The sequence below is a fragment of the Schistocerca nitens genome, chromosome 6 (assembly GCF_023898315.1).
Source record: "Schistocerca nitens isolate TAMUIC-IGC-003100 chromosome 6, iqSchNite1.1, whole genome shotgun sequence".
Lineage (NCBI taxonomy): Eukaryota > Metazoa > Arthropoda > Insecta > Orthoptera > Acrididae > Schistocerca > Schistocerca nitens.
Genome location: NC_064619.1, coordinates 378,593,098 through 378,609,686, shown reverse-complemented (window position 1 = coordinate 378,609,686; position 16,589 = coordinate 378,593,098). Strand labels below are relative to the sequence as shown.

Here is a 16,589-nt window from a genome sequence, read left to right as displayed (position 1 = left end):
GATTGCATTAGTATAATTTGCTACTTGCCAGGAGATCATAAAATATCTAACAAGATGTTGAAACAATCTTTCCATCACACACAACTTTGATGAAATTCAGACTTCACCTTATTCATAGAATACCACTAGTTTCTTAAGTCAAACATTAATGTATAATATAATATATTGCGTTAATTTTCTGCAGAAGTTACACCACACTGTATTAATAGGGGAATTTTTACTGATAACTAATGCAAATAAAACTGAGGTATTGTATGTGGTGAAGATGATAAAAATTGAGGAAGCAAAGCAGAATAGGAGAGCAGAAGAAATAAAGAAATGCAGTGGGTGGAGAGGAAGAAAATGGAGAATCGAAGTTCTGCTCCGCATGTAACCAGAGGAGAAATGCAACTCAAAAAACAGCATTTGAAATACAACAAACTTAAGCCATTTTAGGCTTCAAATAATTTCAGATTGCAAACATTTGTCTTGGTCTGAAATTATTAACTATAATTTATATTACTGCTATGAATTACTTTTTCACATTTAGATTATGAAAGTGCACAATGCTTAGATTGCTCAGTCATTAATATAATGCTGACACTGTATTTGAATATGAAAGTTGACTATATTATGATTCTTTCATAGCCAGATATTGTCAAATTCTATTAGTCTGAATCACTCAGATTGATTAGAATTACTTTGTTTCACTGCAACTGATCTTGTGCTGTGTGCATTGTATTTTTTGTGACAGGACCCATACGTCAAGAGCGACCACCCCATCTGCGGCCTGATATGTTGCATCCAGCTCTCAGGGAACGTGGACGAGCTATTCCACAGTCCCACATTGTTCCTAGGATTGTTGAAAAGGAGGGGCGTGTAAGTCAAAACATCAGTTCTTATAATTTGTGATTTGTAATTAAGGCACTTTATTGTGCTTAAGAAAGAGAAATTAATGCTACTCATCATTTGGAGGAGACAGGGGGAGCAATAAACAGAATGCACTAAGCTTATTGAGCTTGCAAAACTGTATGGCTGAGAGGGGGAAGGTTGGCATGTATTGGTAACAGAGTAAGCTTACCTCGTATTTGGGCATTTTGTGGATTAGTAGGTTCTGAATAATGACATATTTTAATTTTTCTCTCACTTGGGTGTTTACTGTATTAATTAGTTTCCACATGAATTATACCTAATTATTTTCTTCCCAAAAGTGTAGTGACCTTACAATGTATTTATTTACTGTCTAAACACACTACAAATATTTCCTCACATTTAAATGTGTGTTCTATTTTAGGATTTATGAACTGCTTCTTGCTAGTAACTGTATTGGCAGGGAGCCAGACAGTATTTTTAAAACTGTCTGAAGCTAACACTCTCTTTTACTTTCAGTACTCATTTTCTGTCCTATGATCATGGCGGTTTGTTGTTTAAACCATATAACTGATTGTACCCATCATTCCTAACTTGAAGCATGGAGAAGCTCGGCAGATTAGTGGAGTGTGTGATTACCTGTATTTCTTTCAAGCTCCTGAGCTCCTGATGTGTTTTTCAGTTTCAGAATTGTTGTTGTTGTTTTTGTGGTCTTCAGTCCTGAGACTGGTTTGATGCAGCTCTACATGCTACTCTATCCTGCACAAGCTTCTTCATCTCCCAGTACCTACTGCAACCTACATCCTTCTGAATCTGCTTGGTGTATTCATCTCTTGATCTCCCTCTACGATTTTTACCCTCCACGCTGCCCTCCAATACTAAATTGGTGATCCCTTGATGCCTCAGAACATGTCCTACCAACCGATCCCTTCTTCTAGTCAAGTTGTGCCACAAACTTCTCTTCTCCCCAATCCTATTCAACACCTCCTCATTAGTTATGTGATCTACCCATCTAATCTTCAGCATTCTTCTGTAGCACCACATTTCGAAAGCTTCTATTCTCTTCTCGTCCAAACTATTTATCGTCCATGTTTCACTTCCATACATGGCTACACTCAATACAAATACTTTCAGAAACGACTTCCTGACACTTAAATCTATGCTCGATGTTAACAAATTTCTCTTCTTCAGAAACGCTTTCCTTGCCATTGCCAGTCTACATTTTATATCCTCTCTACTTCGACCATCATCAGTTATATTGCTCCCCAAATAGCAAAACTCCTTTACTACTTTAAGTGTCTCATTTCCTAATCTAATTCCCTCAACATCACCTGACTTAATTAGACTACATTCCATTATCCTCATGTCATCTTATATCCTCCCTTCAAGACACTATCCATTCCATTCAACTGCTCTTCCAAGTCCTTTGCTGTCTCTGACAGAATTACAATGTCATCGGCGAACCTCAAAGTTTTTATTTCTTCTCCATGGATTTTAATACCTACTCCGAATTTTTCTTTTGTTTCCTTCACTGCTTGCTCAATATACAGATTGAATAACATCGGCGAGAGGCTACAACCCTGTCTCACTCCCTTCCCAACCACTGCTTCCCTTTCATGCCCCTCAACTCTTATAACTGCCATTTGGTTTCTATACATATTGTAAATAGCCTTTCGTTCCTTATATTTTACCCCTGCTACCTTCAGAATTTGAAAGAGAGTATTCCAGTCAACATTGTCAAAAGCTTTCTCTAAGTCTACAAATGCTAGAAACGTAGGTTTGCCTTTCCTTAATCTAGCTTCTAAGATAAGTCGTAGGGTCAGTATTGCCTCACGTGTTTCAATATTTCTACGGAATCCAAACTGATCTTCCCCAAGGTCGGCTTCTACTAGTTTTTCCATTCGTCTGTAAAGAATTCGCATTAGTATTTTGCAGCCGTGACTTATTAAACCGATAGTTCGGTAATTTTAACATCTGTCAACACCTGCTTTCTTTGGGATTGGGATTATTTTCAGAATTGTTATGAGATGTAAAAGTATGAGGGACATTCAGTAATTAAAAAAGACAAATTGTTGTAGAAATGAAACAATTTGTAGGAAATGTTTTGTACTTCAATTCCTTTGGGTTGGCATCACTGGGTTGAGCTGAGAAAAGCTGACAGATAAAAATTGTTTTGTTTACATCCCTGCATTTAACCGTGGTGTGTCCACTTGAAGCTTCCACATTAGTTGAAAAATGTGCAGTGTTTTGTTTGTTACTTTCTGAAGGTTGAAAACCATCCAAATTCGTTTGCAAAATGATTTTACAGTATGGTGAAAGTTGTATAAACTGTATGTAAACTGTGGAACTGTTAATAAGTGCATAGAACAGTTCGAAAACTATCAAACGTCAAAGACTGAGCAGCAGCATTCTGGCCGGCCAGTTGAAGTGTCAGCTCCTTCACTTAAAACCAGTGTTCATGACATTATTCACAAAGACCAACTTGTCACAGTTGAACATATAGCAAAAGCAGTTGCAGTAAGTGTTGGCACCATTCATACTGTTCTCAGTAACAAGCTTAAGTACAGCAAAACAAGTACAAGTTCACAAGAGTTAATGCAAAAACATAAGGAAACAAGCCACAAAGTGTGAACAGACTTGAGAGAACACTATGAAAGGGTAGGTGACCCTTTTCATCAAAAGATTTTAAATGTGTGATGGTGCTTGGTTTCACCATTTTGACCAAGAGTCTGAAAGATAACAAGCAGATCAAAGAATTTATGGGAAAGTGGCTCAAACAAGACAGATGTCTTGCATCCAGTATAATAAAAAAAAAAAAAAAAACTAATCCATCACTGGGGGAAGTGTGTTATTATTGGTGGTGATTGTGTTGAGAAGTAGTAAGTTTCATTTTGTAGAAATAATTTTTTTTCCTGTATCGGTTTTTCTTTAATTATCAAATATCCATCACAGTACCCATTTTTTGTGCTCTTTCCTTGGTTAGCAATAACTTTGCTCACAAACCAGTTTAATGGAATAGAAATTCTCAAATTCGTAATGTATTTGCTACAGCAAGTGTTTTAATTACTCATTCTTTGCAGATTTTTAATTTTATTTTCAGCTATTTCTCCAGTTAAACATACATAAAACATAAACAGGCACTCTTTGTTGAAAATGTCAGTTAAAGCAGTCTGTTGACGCTAGAAATACAGATTTTGTTTTGGCATTATGCTGTTATCTTAATTGCCCCCTTAACCTGCTTTAGAGGTTGTCAGTCCTCACGAGCTATTACATTTTGCAGAATCTCATGGTCTGTTCTTCTCAAAGTAGTCATAAATTGGAAGATTGCTCAAATTATGAGCCTGTACCATTCGGTGGTGTGTGATGAGTTTGTATTGTTTCCAAAAGCAACCAGAAAGTGGTAACTTTCTTGAATAAATGTTTCACACATTCTTGCCACATCAGATTTGTATTCAGCATCAACCTTTCAGTGATTTCCTACTGCTGACGACAGAAGAAGCTGTGGAAAGGTTAAGCCTAAATACAAATCTGACATGGCAAGAACTCTGTAAGTATTTATTCAGGAAATAGCAATGGTTGATATATGTTCTTATTCTAAAACCGATTGCTAGTTGCCTTGTTAAATAAGGTGGCATGCAGTTGCACTGAAGCAGGCTTAACCATCTTGCATGTCAGTTCGTATGATGCTATAGGGAAGCAGTATGCAATTTTTCCCCCTTTCTTCACTGATGTGCATTTTCTGTTAAAATAACTGCACTTGACTTTTGAAAAATCTATTGCTCATTTATTCAAATGAAACCATACATGAAGTTAATATTCCCAAATACTTCATGACTCAAAACACATTTGCTTATCATCATATTAGCACTATTTTTTACTTTGTGAACAATAACTTCCATGCTACATCAACCACACAGTACTGCAAGTCCATTGTCAGATTTTCTTGTTTCACCAGCATTATATGTTACGATGCTCATTCGCTGAAAGTAAAGAAGTATTAAAGAACCTATTGAATGGAGTGAACAGTATGCTGAATACAGAATGTGAAATGAAACTGAACCAAAGAAAGATGAAAGTAATGAGGAGTAGAAAAATAGGAAAAATTTCAAATAAAAATTGGGAACCATGTAGAAGACAAAGTGAACGACGGTTGCTATCTGAGAAGCACAGTAGTGCAGGATAAGCAAAGCAAGGAGCATAAAAGAAGTAGACTACCACAGCAGAAAGACTGTACCTACCAAAATAAGTCCCCACATATCAAATATAGACCTTCATTCAAGAAAGAAATTTCTAACAAAATTATCTGGAGTTTAGCATTGGAAATTAATCTTAGATTATGGGGCAGCCAAAGGGAGGGTAATGAAACTGTTATAGATGTGTTGTTGCTGGAGGATGTTGAAAATTAAATGAGCTAATCTATGCTGCTACTACTACTACTACTACTACTACTACATCAAGACAAGCCATTGTTTAACATTGTTACTGGAAATCTCTAAAAGTACTTGACTGATTTACTTCAGATTCTTACACAATACAGTAATAAACATTTGGATTGACATAGGCTATATATTTTTTTAAACAACAATGTACAAGTTTTCTGTTAAAAACAGCTGTTGTAAAGAAAATTCTGTGCTGCAAAAATTTGTAGTTTAGTTTTCTTTGTTGCAGTCAGTTTGAATTAAGACAGCAGGGCATGTAAATCATTAGACATATTTTTTCGCATAAATATTCTTTGTCCTTATATATAATTTCAAACCAAATGTGTTGTTTTGGTTTCTTCCTTCGCATCTGTTTTACAGAAAACAAGGAAGTTGTGTTCATGGCTTATTGGATTATGATTATAATACTACCATGTACTCTCAATTGTGCAAAAATTTGTAATCCAAATCATTCACTGATTAAAACTATGTGGAATACTATCATTGAAGCTACTATTCTCACAGTCCCTGCACTGGAGAGCTCAGTCTCATACCTGATATACTAATGATCCCAACTGAGTGACCCATTAATTTTTAGCAGCTTCAATTCACAATCCAGTTTTATTTAGAATAAACAAGACTCAAGATTAGAGAGATGGGGAAAGAGGATGTGGGAGAGGGGGTGGAGGAAATAGACATAGAGAATGGGGAGGAGGTGATGCATAGGGAGAGGGGAAGGCGGAGGAGAAGGACAAAGAGGGGGGCAAGGAAGGGATGGCAACTACAAAACATTTGCGGGTTCGCTAGTAAAATAGAAAACGAAGTGGTTCTCCACATGTTTAGAAAGAAATATATGTAAAACACTAACTTAATGGGAAGCACAGGGTGATAAAACAGGGAATAACTTCCATGCTACTAAATGGAGCCACAGATTGTAGGGAAAGACAAAAATGTGGAAATATCCAACAAATAATTGAGGACATTCGGTGTAAGTGCTACTTTGTGATGCAGAGATTACCACATTGGACGAAATCATGATAGGTCACATCAAACCAGTCTGAAGACGAATGAACTACTTCCCATGCCTTATTCCCCGCACCCCAACTGCCAAAAGTGTCATCCAATTACTATCATAAATACTTGTAATGGTATGGGGAATGTCATTATCTTCAGCTCAGATGTATTGAAAAAATTTAAAGATGTACCGTTGTGAAGGAAAAACTCATGACAGTGGCTGCTTAGATTATTCCTTTCATATATGATACACTAGAGACCTGCAAGTATCTTAATTCAGAAACTGTTTTTTTTTATCTGAATCTTACTGAATGGCTTAAAAAAATTGTGTTCAGATTTTGTTTCACATTAGAAACAATTTTCCATGCTTTCTGGGTTAATCATCTTCCCTACATAATTACTATTCAGTGACCACACTTTTATTACTGTAATTTGAAAGAAGCACTGTTCACCATATAAAGGTCTCATAGGAAGAGGTGTTTTCCAGTCTGGAGCCTGTGACAAGAACTGACCAATAATTTGCAGCCTCTCCTCATTAGCAGCACTTCTTGACCACAGTGAAGCTGAAAGTTCACATAAGTGTGAGATGGTGTTTATTCATTGATGTACATGATGCCAACAATTTAGTTAACATTAACAGGCACTTTATTCGATGTGAAGTTCAGTTATTTATTACAGTGATGAGTTTTTTCTCTGTAAATCTTAATTAGTGCAAGTCCATGGGCTATCACATGCGATTAGAGTTTGAAGTAACATAGTCTATTGTGGCACAAAATAATTTTCCTATTTATACGAAAATACCACAGCTCTCAGTTATGACAATACAGTTCAAATGTAGCACAATCCTTTGGAAGTTTGTTAAATACAATTACACTTCAGTGTTTCATTTAAGTGAGTCCATCACACGAATAACTGAGTCTAACAATATTTAAATCTGATAACAATAGCCCACAGTGCTTGTGGATCACATCACAGTTCAATTTGAATGTTAATTAATGTAGATCTCAAAGATCACTTATACGTAATTGAACTTCAAAGTTTGTGAATTTTGCGCTAAACAGACTGTATATCTTTGTATACAGAACATGTGTAATTGAGTCAAACAATGAGACCTATTCACTTTCAAACAGCAGGTGGACTATTTTGGATGGCACTTTACTACTTATTGGTAGGTGTAAGAACAAACTTGCAATGCTTTGAAATATGGCTAGGTTGTAATTTACTGTATTTGATGATGTAAAAGAATTAACAGAATTTTGCATTACTGAAAATGTTGCTAGTTACAAATTTATAAAAATACATAAATACCATTTTTCTGCTGCTTTGTGAAACCCCTCATTTACATAAATTATGAATCAGTGCATTAATTAACCAGTGCTAAGTGTTAGATATTACAGAAAAAATTGGGTAGCAAAAATATGCTGTCGAAGTCCAGAACCTACCAAAGTCTTTGATTAAATCTGCAGTGGCAAATAGTGGTGGGCCAGAAATTTAAATTTAATTATTTTGGAAGATAATGAGCTTTAGGTAATTTAAAATAATTTATAGGACGGTGGGAATGTTTAAGTTGCAAATGCTGTGGGGTCACTTTCCTCATATGAGTAGTAGCTCACAAAGTTTGTCATGTCTCAAACTATAGTGATAACTTCAGTGTAACTTTTAGTTAACTGTATCCTACTAAAAGTTAATTATGTAGATGGAATGGGAACACTTGAAATAAGAATCTGAATAACAAATTGCAGTAAAATTTGGTACAAACAAGAACTTGAGATTTCTGTGTCACAAATCAACAAGTAAATGTATTGGAAGTGAGATAAAAATTAGCAAAAATGTTTGGTTATTTTTGGGAGAAAAAAAATATAATAAAAGGAAAATATCCACCTGCATTGTCACAAGCTTTGCCATTCATCCTTTTTGCAGTCTACAGAGTCCAATAAATTCAACAAAAACAAGTTACAGGCAGCCACACATAAAATGGTTTGTATGAAAGAGCGAAGGAATGTGAAATGCATGGGTAAAAACTGAAAATAAACCAAGGGAATCTGTGCATGTGATTATGTATAAAATAACAGAACAGTGATAAAAGTTGATTCTAATTTGTCATTGGTATTTCAGCCGGGCCCTATTCCTGGCATGCGACCTCCCATGGGTGGTGCCGGTCATGTGGTCCCAGCCCCCAAGACTGGTGGTACAATGGGAATAATTATGCCCATGTATACAATTGGAATTGTCATCTTCTTTATGTATACCATAATGAAGGTAGGTATTATTTTTGTAGTGGTACTGTGGTTAAAAAATCATTTTTAAAACAAAATGTGGTGTCAGGCAGCCACACATTACCAGATGATGCATAGCAACAGTTAAAGTTGAGAAAATCATACTACCGCTTGTCCATGAAAGTAATCCATTTTTCAAAATGTGGTGTAATTAGATAGATAAAAAAAATCTACTCACCAAGTGGCTGCAGGAGAACTCACATGTATAAGGTATTACAATTCACGAGCTTTCAGAGAAAATGGCTCCTTCTTCTGGCAGAAGTTTTGAAGGGGAAGGAAGAGGAGTGAAGGAATGGACTTGTGAGGTTTAGGAAAAGAGGTAGAGTTTTGGAAAGTCACCCAGAACCCAGGTTCTTGAGTGGTTTACTGGACAGGATGAGAAGGAAAGGCTGATTGTTGTGGACTGCTGCACTGGACGAGATTTGAAAACCTGAGAACTCTCAGGGTGGAAGGTGGATTAATATGCAAGGCAGAGATTACTGTCAAAACATTGTACACGAGGTCATAAGATTGAAAAGCTAGGTGCATTATATGAGATATAGGTGGGAGGAGGACAACAAAAAATAGACAGGTCAGAAAATGAAAGATGTAGGAAACTAAAAGGGAGTTGAGAAGGAAATAGTTACTATGAAGAAATGCTGATACCAAAGAAATTAATGTAGATTAAGGTCAAGTGGATGGCAAGAGCCAAGGACATGTTGTAGTGCCAGTTACCATCTGCAGAGTTGTGAGAAACTGGTGTCTGGGGGAGAAACCGGTTGGTGTGTATGGTGAAACAGGCACTGAGGTCATGACACTCATGTTTTAGAGCATGGTCTGTAACAGGATATTGTGTGTGGACAGTATACAACCTCTGCTTATACCCATTCATCCTAACTGATAACTTGGTGGTAGTCATGCTAGTGTAAAAGGCTGAACAGTCTTTACATGATATCTGGTATAGGTGTCATTTCGCAGGAGGCTCTCTCTTTGATATACTATATGTTCTGCCAGTTACAGGGCTTGTATAGGTGGTGGTAGGAGGCTGCATAGGGCAAGTGCTAGAACAGGGACAGTCCCAGTGGTAGGGGCCATTGGGTTGGGAAATGGGTAGAGGAGCAGCATAGGGTCTGACAAGGATATTGCAGATTTTGGCAGGTTGATGAAAAACTGCTATAGATGTAGTGGGCGAAATGTCTGACAGAATGGACCTCATTTAAGGACTTGGTTTTAGGAACTCGTATCCTTATGGAAGCAGCTGATTAATACATTGAAGACCAGGATAATACTGACAGACAAGTAGTGTATTCCTATCTTTTTAGGGATCAGCAGTACCAGAATTGGACATGATGACCAGGAAATCTGCTTTTGAACCAGGCCGGTGGGGTAACTACATTCAGTGAAGTCTGAAGTGAAAATGGTTAGCAGGACTACCACCAAGTTATCAATTGTTGTATACTGTCAACACACAATATCCTGTTAAAGAGCATGCTCTACATGAGTCATGACCTCAGTGCCTGTTTCACCACACAGGCCATCTGGATTCTTCCTCCAGACACCAGTTTCTTAGAACTCCACAGCTGGTAACTAGCACTAAAAGTCCTTTGTTCTTGCCCCCATCTGACCTCAATTTGTGTTAATTTCTTGTTTCAGCATTTCTACACCATAACTATTCCTGCCATAACTCCCTTTTAGTTTTCCACATCTTTCATTTTCTGACCTGTCTATTTTTCGTTGTCTTCCTCCCCTCCATATATCATCCAATGCACTTAGCTTTTCGCACATATTAACTCATGCACTTTATTTTGGCAGTAATATCTGTCTTGCATATTACTCTGTCTTCCACTTTTAAGCTCACAGGTTTTCAAATCTCGTTCACTGCAGTCCCCAACAATCAGCCCTTTCTTCTCATCCTGTCTGGTAAATCTTCCTGAGCTGGGGTTCTGGGTGACTTTTCTGAATTCTACTCCTTTTCCTTCAACCCCCTTTCTGCTAGGAGGAGCCACTGGCTCCAAAAGCATGCAAATAGTAATACCTTTTCTGTATGTGTTCTCCTGCCGCTGCTTGGTGGATAGGTTTTTCATCTATCTAATTACATTATACTAGCATTTATGCTTTCATTCATCTGCTTATGTGCACTACTTCTGTGCAGCTATGGAAAAACTGTTTGTTGGAGGGTGAGAGGAAAGTAATCTGGCACCAAAGGGGGGAGCAAGTACTAGTAAGGAAGTACAGAGAGGTATGCACTTTCAGCAGTAGTGAAGAATTGTGATTTAACACTGCCAACTTGTGTGAGGAAGTGGTGGACACTAGTGGCAGGAGTAGTGTAGGAATGAACTAAAATATAATGGGTGTTGTGTATGCTGTGGAAAACCTTGGCGATGAAAATAAGTATTTGGTGAGATCACTCATCATGGGATACTAGGAGGTAATTGTAGCCTTGGCAAATATAATATTGAGTTTAAGGTCTGGGTAGTAAGTACAATGATGATCTGTGGCTGGTTTGTGTTGGCATTGGGTTTGTGGAAGGTATGGGAAGAACTGGTGTGGAAGATGGACCTGTATAATAACTGGGCAGTATATTCTGTGTTAATGGTCTGGACAGGTTGCCTGTGTACTGGGATAATTTCTAATTCCTATTGAAGGTGTGGAACAACAACTAACAACCTTAATCTACTTTACTTTCTCTCTTCCTTCCTTTCTGCCATTACAAAGACCACAAGTCAGCATGGTTTTTTTTTTTTTTCTCAGAAATGTTGCTCACAGTTGGAAACTGGGAGGCAATACAAGGGCTTAAGATGTAAAAATACAACAGGGAAGCTCATCGCATTTGTAGTCACAGCTAGTCAGGGGTTTAATGCATTATGGAAAGGCAGATAATTTACATTATTATTATTGTTAACTGTTCTCTATTGCTTTCCTGAAATAACCAAAGTTCTCCCTCTTCACATCAATTTTGACTTATTCCCAAAGTAATCTTTTATCTTGTGAAAATGTCTGTAACATAAACTCCTTGCTGGCAGATAATAAGAATAAGTCATCAAAATTGTAATCATACTCTTTTACTGTATGGTGGTGGTAGACTGGCACACAGACAAAATTGCAGGAATCTTAACTTAAAATATTTATTATAATGTCGGTGGAATGCGAGATTACTGTCGTGTAAAGTTGGTGCTGGTGAAATTGAAGTCTAATATAAAAATGAAATAGTAAAAAAGGCAGAAATAATATACCAGTTCAACCAGTACATGGATGATAAAATACACACATCTGACATGATGTTGTATGCCTATTTGGATGAGAGGAGTACTCTTCATTACAAGAAAAAGGTATCATTCAACACAATGTCAAGAATGGTGCTGAAATTGTACATATTAAAGTACTTAATAAAGGAAAATTCTCTCCATATATCTGCTTACTGTACATCTACATCTACATCTACATGACTACTCTGCAATTCACATTTAAGTGCTTGGCAGAGGGTTCGTCGACCACAATCATACTCTCTCTACCATTCCACTCCCGAACAGTGCGCGGGAAAAACGAACACCTAAACCTTTCTGTTCGAGCTCTGATTTCTCTTATTTTATTTTGATGATCATTCCTACCTATGTAGGTTGGGCTCAAGAAAATATTTTCGCATTTGGAAGAGAAAGTTGGTGACTGAAATTTCGTAAATAGATCTCGCCGCGACGAAAAACGTCTTTGCTGTAATGACTTCCATCCCAATTTGCGTATCATATCTGCCAAACTCTCTCCCCTACTATGTAATAATACAACTCGAACTGCCCTTTTTTGCACCCTTTCGATGTCCTCCGTCAATGCCACCTGGTAAGGATCCCACACCGCGCAGCAATATTCTAACAGAGGACGAACGAGTGTAGTGTAAGCTGTCTCTTTAGTGGACTTGTTGCATTTTGTAAGTGTCCTGCCAATGAAACGCAACCTTTGGCTCGCCTTCCCCACAATATTATCTATGTGGTCTTTCCAACTGAAGTTGTTCGTAATTTTAACACCCAGGTACTTAGTTGAATTGACAGCCTTGAGAATTGTACTATTTATCAAGTAATCGAATTCCAACAGATTTCTTTTGGAACTCATGTGGCTCACCTCACACTTTTCGTTATTTAGCGTCAACTGCCACCTGCCACACCACACAGCAATCTTTTCTAAATCGCTTTGCAACTGATACTGGTCTACGGATGACCTTACTAGACGGTAAATTACAGCATCATCTGCGAACAACCTAAGAGAACTGCTCAGATTGTCACCCAGGTCATTTACATAGATCAGGAACAGCAGAGGTCCCAGGACACTTCCCTGGGGAACACCTGATATCACTTCAGTTTTACTCGATGATTTGCCGTCTATTACTACGAACTGCGACCTTCCTGACAGGAAATCTTGAATCCAGTCGCACAACTGAGACGATACCAAATAGGCCGGCAGCTTGATTAGAAGTCGCTTGTGAGGAACGGTGTCAAAAGCTTTCCAGAAATCTAGAAATACAGAATCAACGTGAGATCCCCTGTCGATAGCGCCCATTACTTCGTGCGAATAAAGAGCTAGCTGCGTTGCGCAAGAACGAGGCTTTCTGAAACCATGCTGATTACGTATCAATAGATCGTTCCCTTCGAGGTGATTCATAATGTTTGAATACAGTATATGCTCCAAAACCCTACTGCAAACCGAAGTCAGTGATATAGGTCTGTAGTTCGATGGATTACTCCTACTACCCTTCTTAAACACTGGTGCGACCTGCGCAATTCTCCAATCTGTAGGTACAGATCTATCGGTGAGCGAGCGGTTGTATATGAGTGCTAAGTAGGGAGCTATTGTATTAGCGTAATCTGAAAGGAACCTAATCGGTATACAATCTGGACCTGAAGACTTGCCCGTATCAAGCGATTTGAGTTGCTTCGCAACCCGTAAGGTATCTACTTCTTCCCTGGTGAAGGAATTTCGGAAAACTGCATTCAATAACTCCGCTTTAGCGGCACAGTCGTTGGTAACAGTACCATCGGCACTGCGCAGCGAAGGTATTGACTGCGTCTTGCCGCTTGTGTACTTTACATACGACCAGAATTTCTTCGGATTTTCTACCAAATTTCGAGGCAATGTTTCGTTGTGGAACCTATTAAAGGCATCTTGCATTGAAGTCCGTGCCAAATTTCGCACGTCTGTAAATTTTAGCCAATCTTCGGGATTTCGCGTAATGGTAAATAAAGCCTTCTCAGTGGAGTCATCACAAGAAAAACATGTAAATAATGATCCTAGTGGTTCTCCATGTTGGAGAAAACTTCCAGAGGAAAGACTCAAGGCGCCGTGTATACTCCAGTGAAGGAAGAAAAAAATGAACTGTTTGTACAATGTGTAACAAGGGGTTATGTGGTGAATGTTTTCCGAAACATAAATATTAAGTGATACTGGATACATCAGAATACTGTAATGTTCTCTTCAAATAAATAATAATTATCTTTCTAAATAATAACACAGATTTCATTTTCCTTCTGTTATTTTACTGAGAAATGTTTATAGATTCTGTGGATGGTAGTAAGCCGTCTTAAATTAATTCAGTGATAGGTATATGGAAACATTCAAATTTACAATTTTTTGAAACTTTTTGTTTGGTTTGTCGTAGTCAAGTCGAGTTAATGTATAAAAAACTATGACAATGTGGGTGACTCACAATAGACTGCATACTTTTGAGGGTAAGTGGTATTTTTACGTATTTCAAATCAACTGAAGTACCGTATGAGATATGAGTTTAAATAAAACACAGCATAACAGTATAAATATGCGTAACATTTTTGCCACACGGCACTCAAAAATGGCTGACTGTGAAAGAGTTGAATACATATAAACACTTGTTATGAAAAAAACTAAAGTAAGTACTGTAATTTGCTGAGTCATTTATGCTTAAATGCCCATTTCTCTCTGATAGAGCACAAGTTCATAAGTAAATGATAACATTTGTAATATTTTTACTCTTTCAAGAAGGGCAATTTCATTCTTGCATGTTACATTTCTCAGATATGTGCATATCATTTTGTTTCCTGGAAAATGGCAAATATCTGCCTTCCTCCCTTATTTTGTTTGAATTCGCCATATGGACTTTACCCATATGCAATAGCAAATTTGTGTAGCATATTGTTACTATCTGTGCAGGCAGTTGCTTAAGCTGTTTTGGATCCTGGAATACAGACAAGTATCTCATTGTGTTATTCAATCTCATTGAAGTTGGACATGTGTGCAGAACAGTTGAGGAACAAATGCCGAAAGTGAAGCAGAGTATTAAAATAAAATCTCAGTGTGGTGAGAGAGTATTTTTGACTGCTGGTAAAATACGGTATTGTAAACTGTGTGACATAAGAGTAACTGTGGATAAGTCATTTAATGTTCAGCAGCATGTGGTAACAGAGTAATCCAAATATACAATACAACAGATTGAAAACAGAAAAACACTATAGCAATAACTAGGGGAATCCTGCCAGTCTTATTCACCATTCTGTGAAGAATTTTGTACAGCCTTCCTTTGTGGTGATGTTTCTTTAAACTGTTCCATCCAAAATATGGTGAATTCTTAGAAATACACAGGTGAATATCTTTCTGGTTATTCCTCATTAAGAAAAACATTGTAACAAATCAGACAGTGGGGTTCAAATAAAAAATGTAGGTAACAGTTGATGAAAACACACTATCGGAAGATATATTGCACATATCATTTATGGTAACTTTGGAAAAGATGGTTCAGATGAAAAGTATCTAATAAACTGTGAACATCTATTATAAAAAACATTCTTCCTCCATTAGTAAATTGTTAATAGACCAGGAAGTGCCATAAGCCCCATGGGTGTCAAGCATGACACTGTGCTAATCTTCATAACAAATGCTGCGCCTGTATGTGCTGAAAGCTGCTAGTTTATTAAAAGCATTATACAGTAAAATGATGTGCGTGACTTGTTTAGTTCACTTGTTACAGGGAATTGCAGAAAAGAGATTCACTTTAAATTCAGTAAAGTTGACAAATTTATTGGATGTGTCAAAAAGCTATTTTTGAAAACCTCTTAAAGTGCTACAGTACTTAAAGTCTTAGCCTATTTTGACATGATGGAAGCTGCAACTATCAGTGCCAGAATGTCAGTGTTGTGAGAGCACCGTTGACTTATTCAATAGCACTGAAGCCACACTACTCGAACTAGCTCAAGAATTAATGTCAAGTGCTGAAATTTCAGGCAAATATTTGTACTTGAAATAAAATTTTGGATTTCTTCCTTCTGCCATAACTGCTAGAGTAGTCAGAAGTGCCACTAGGGAAGCATATTGAACAAGTGAAAAAATTGTGAATAAATTTGAAACTGAAGTTTCCTGACAGATTAAAATAGTGTGCCGGACCAAGACTTTAACTCTGGACCTTTGCCTTTCGCGGCAAGTGCTCTACCAACTGAGCTACCCAAGCACAACTCACAACCCATCCTCACAGCTTCAATTCTGCCATTACCTCGTCTCCTACCTTCCAAATTACACAGAAGCTCTTCTGTGAAACCTGCAGGACTAGCACTCCTGGAAAAAAGGATATTGCAGAAACATGGTTTAACCACAGCCTGGGGGATGTTTCTAGAATGAGAGTTTTACTCTGCAGCGGAGTGTGCACTGATATGAAACTTCCTGGCAGATTAAAACTGTGTGCCAGACCGAGACTTTAACTCGGGAACTGTGAGGACGGGTCATGAGTCATGCTTGGGTATGTCAGCTGGTAGAGCACTTTGCCTGCGAAAGGCAAAGGCCCTGAGTTTGAGTCTCGGTCTGGCACATAGTTTTAATCTGCCAGGGAGTTTCATATCAGTGTACACTCCGCTGCAGAGTGAAAATCTCATTCTGAAATTAGAAACTGTTTATAGTGAAGTGGGAAGAGAAGTGTCAAAGAAAAATGGAAAGATTATTACAAAAAAAAAAAAAAAAAAAAAAGAAAAGAAAAGAAAGAAAAAGAAACAAAAGCAAAGGTATCATGCACTATGTACCTTTGTCATTTTGTTGGATCATAACTTCTCTC

At 37.5% G+C, this 16,589-nt stretch overlaps 1 protein-coding gene across 8 annotated transcripts in view; it reads left to right on the top strand.

Moving 5' to 3' along the window:
- The window catches only part of LOC126262309 (FK506-binding protein 5), a 202,809-nt gene that overhangs the window by 14,493 nt on the left and 171,727 nt on the right, over positions 1 to 16,589 (top strand). For all 8 annotated transcript variants that reach the window (XM_049958861.1, XM_049958854.1, XM_049958857.1 and 5 more), the window contains 2 exons: positions 734 to 858; positions 8,397 to 8,540. In XM_049958861.1, coding sequence (XP_049814818.1) covers positions 734 to 858; positions 8,397 to 8,540 — 269 coding nt within the window. The remainder of the gene's footprint in view (positions 1 to 733; positions 859 to 8,396; positions 8,541 to 16,589) is intronic.